A 3444-nucleotide genomic window follows, 5' to 3' on the forward strand; every position below is an offset into this window, starting at 1 on the left:
AGAACAGATTTCAAGTGCTGTTGGTGCTCATCAAGGCTTTTGCTGTAAATAAGAATGTCATCAAAGTAAACCACAACAAAATGACCAATAAAACACCTCAAGACATGATTCATTAGGCGCATGGAAGTACTAGGTGCATTAGTGAGACCAAAGGGCATGACAAGCCATTCATACAAACCTAGTTTTGTTTTAAAGGCCGTTTTCCATTCATCACCTTCTTTCATCCTAATCTGATGATAGCCATTTCTCAAATCTATCTTAGAAAACTACTTAGAACCATGGAGTTCATCAAGCATATCATCAAGACGAGGGATAGGATGTCGAGACTTTACCGTGATGTTGTTTATGGCCCGGCAGTCCACACATCCTCCAGGAGCCATCCTTCTTTGGTACAAGTAGAACAGGCACGGCACAGGGACTGAGACTCCCTCTGATGTATCCCTTCTCAAGCAAGTTTTTGATCTGTTTCTGCAGTTCCTTGGTCTCGACCGGAATGGTGCGGTACGCTGGCGGTTCGGTAGAGAGGCGCCCGGGACGAGATCGATCTGATGCTCAATGCCTCTCACCGGTGGCAATCCTCTGGGATTTTCTTCTGGAAACACATCAGAATAATCCTGCAAGATACCTAAAAACTCACTCAGAATCTCCGGTGCAAGGTCAGAAGAAGATGAGGCCAAGAGAGACTCTTTATAAATCTGTAAGACCCGATCCTGGATTCCTCAATCCAACCAGACCGCGGCCTCACTTAACAACACAACCAGTTCCATCTTTAATATTTAAGTTCAAGTGTTAAATATTTCTAAGTCTTTTTCAGAGTTTTGGAGGTTCCAACATTCACACTTAAATAATCAAGCAACAACTAATGCAAATAGATATTTCATAGATATTAACCAAGGTTCATACATCATTCATCATCCTAATAAATAGAATACACACTAGAATCGCATAAGTTCACAAGTTGCACAATAGGCTACAATAATCACACAATTTTCAGAATCAACCCAATCACCACACATCTTCCCATGGCCGCGGTCCTCATGGTGCTTTTCCCTTACCACGGTCCATTTCTGGTCCTGGATCCAACACAAACAAACACACAATCGCAAGGTTAGATTACAAAACAAGAATCAATCACATTGCATGGTCGGATCCAATCTAATCAAGAACAATCATCAAAAATGTCAAATCTGACCCCTCTCAAAAGAGATCCAAATACCAAATAAAATTCATGAAAACTCATGATAATTCAGAAGAAAAATATTCCCATAATCAGATTCAAAAGAATCGGCTCAGATCATAGTGATCTCGGCCATGAACAGCCCACACAAGAACAAGGGACTTTCATGGGAATATTGATCAGGCCAAGGCCTTAAGATCAATGGATCCTTCCCTGTAACATCATAAAACAATCCATAGCACAACATATATGAAGAAAACAGAGTAGAAGAAGTCAGAGTAAGGAGTGGCCAATCGATCCAAACCGGCCAGGCTCACACGGCCATCATCCGCGGCCTTGTCCGGTTACTCTTGGCCACACCTCTCACCTTAGGAGTTCGGTCTCCAGGGGCGACTTCCTTCTCTTTCTCCTTTGCCTTCTCCTTGTCTTTCTGTCTCAAATCCATTCTCTTGATCACACGCCCAAACACACCAGGAACACTCAAGAGCAATCTCTTGGATCAAATCGGCCAATCCAAGGTTTGTGTCTCTCTTTCTCTCTTGAATTTTCTCTGTGTTTCTCTCTGTGTCTAGTTGAGTAAAAATCGACCAGTCTGGCAGAAATGAGAGGGAGAAGACGATTTAAACTGTCCCCAACCGCCTGGGCGAACAGTTACCAACCAATCACATCCCTTCTTCCCAAAACTGCCCCATAACCGCCCCATAACCGCCCATTGGCGGTTTCTCCCCTTTTCTTCCTTTGGCAAATCGATCACTGAGCCTCAGCTCACACTCTGGAAGTTTGCCCACTCCCTGTCCCAAGCCTAAGACCCATTTGGTCGAACCGTCCTGCACGCGGACCATCGGCTCGCCCAGTAACCGTTCCGGACTCGCCCGCACTGATCCGAACCAAAACGCACCGTTCACCGGATTGAGCTGACCTCTAGCTGTTCCCAGCTGAGTGAGCTAGTTCTCCAGCTCCTGTGAGCTGAACAGATCTTGGTGAACTGAATACCAGCTGAACCGAGCTGATTGAACTCAAACCAACACTCGTCCAGCTGCCTAAACACTCACCCAGCTCCTTTACCCTTGTTTCCATCGTATCCTGGTTAAGTCTCAACTGACTGATGCCCTTAACCTTCATTCAGGGCCATGATACGCTTGTCTTACGGTCTAGTGACCTGACTGGTGCGTCTCCCCGCACCATGGCCCGTCCGGCCGATCCTATCTAGGATCGGGGACATGACAAAATCAGTAAGAGAAATGGCTTTTGAGAGCAAAGAGACTTCCTTACCTGACTTTCTTTGACAAAGAAGTTGGAGTTTCTGGTACTGGTCTCAGGTTTATCAGCTTTAGAGTCTTGGTCTTGGTTCTTCTTAAGTTGGACCTGGTCTTGATGGACTTTCGAAGGTGACAAAGGCACCAAGGTGATCTTCTTTCCTTTATGATCAAATGAGTGCCGGTTTGTTAAACCATCATGCACTGCCTTCTTGTCAAATTGCCAAGGCCGGCCCAAGAGAACATGGCAAGCATCCATGGGAAGCACATTGCAAACAACCTCATCCTCATATCGGCCAATGAAGAGTGGAACCGTGACTTGCTCCTTCACATACTGTTCTCGGACTCATTGAGCCACTCCAACCTGAAAGGACGAGAGAGAGGCCGAGTAACAAGCCCAAGTTTCTTTACAGGGGTGTCACTAGCCACATTAGTGCAACTACCTCCATCAATAATTAAAGAACAAACTTTATCAGATATGAGACATCTAGAGTGAAAGAGATTCTCCCTTTGTTCTTTGTCATTGCATTTTGGTTGGACACTCAAGGCACGCCTAGTAACCAGTAGTGAACCATGGCTTGGCTCATCAAAAACATCCTCATCATAGATCGGATCAGAACTCTCCACGAAGGTCGAGCAAAACTCATCGATCCCTCCATTGAACTCCTCATCAAAGATGGGATCAGTGGTGTCGTCCAAGACCTTCCTAGTAACAAGAAGGTGACCATGAACTGGGAAGTCAAGTGCTTCTTCCTCATGATTATCATCATACACTGGTCCGATATCCTTCTTGTCTTCTTCAGATTCGACTTCTCCATTCTCCAAGAGCACCATCACCTTTTGGTTTGGACATCGGTTGGCATAGTGGCCAAGGCCATGACACCTAAAGAATTGGATGTTTCTGGTTCGTTTGGTAGCTTCTTCTTTGCAGGGACATTAGTCTGAAAAGCTGTATTTGTTGTGGAAGAAGACTTACCCTTGTCTTGATAGTTTGGCTTGGAAGCAAAGGTT

The 3444-nt window shown here is 45.2% G+C and overlaps 1 protein-coding gene across 1 annotated transcript; it reads right to left on the reverse strand.

Annotated features, from left to right (window-relative positions):
- Positions 1–231: 231 nt before the first annotated feature.
- On the reverse strand, positions 232–2897 carry LOC117131591. The gene is made up of 2 exons (XM_033283655.1): positions 2408–2897; positions 232–695 (listed from the first exon to the last, which is right to left on the reverse strand). Exons 1-2 carry the CDS (start codon positions 2690–2692, stop codon positions 267–269), a joined length of 714 nt encoding a protein of 237 aa, XP_033139546.1. The 5' UTR covers positions 2693–2897; the 3' UTR covers positions 232–266.
- Between the last annotated feature and the right edge of the window lie 547 nt (positions 2898–3444).

Source organism: Brassica rapa, unplaced genomic scaffold, assembly GCF_000309985.2.
Source record: "Brassica rapa cultivar Chiifu-401-42 unplaced genomic scaffold, CAAS_Brap_v3.01 Scaffold1065, whole genome shotgun sequence".
NCBI classification, from domain to species: Eukaryota; Viridiplantae; Streptophyta; class Magnoliopsida; order Brassicales; family Brassicaceae; genus Brassica; species Brassica rapa.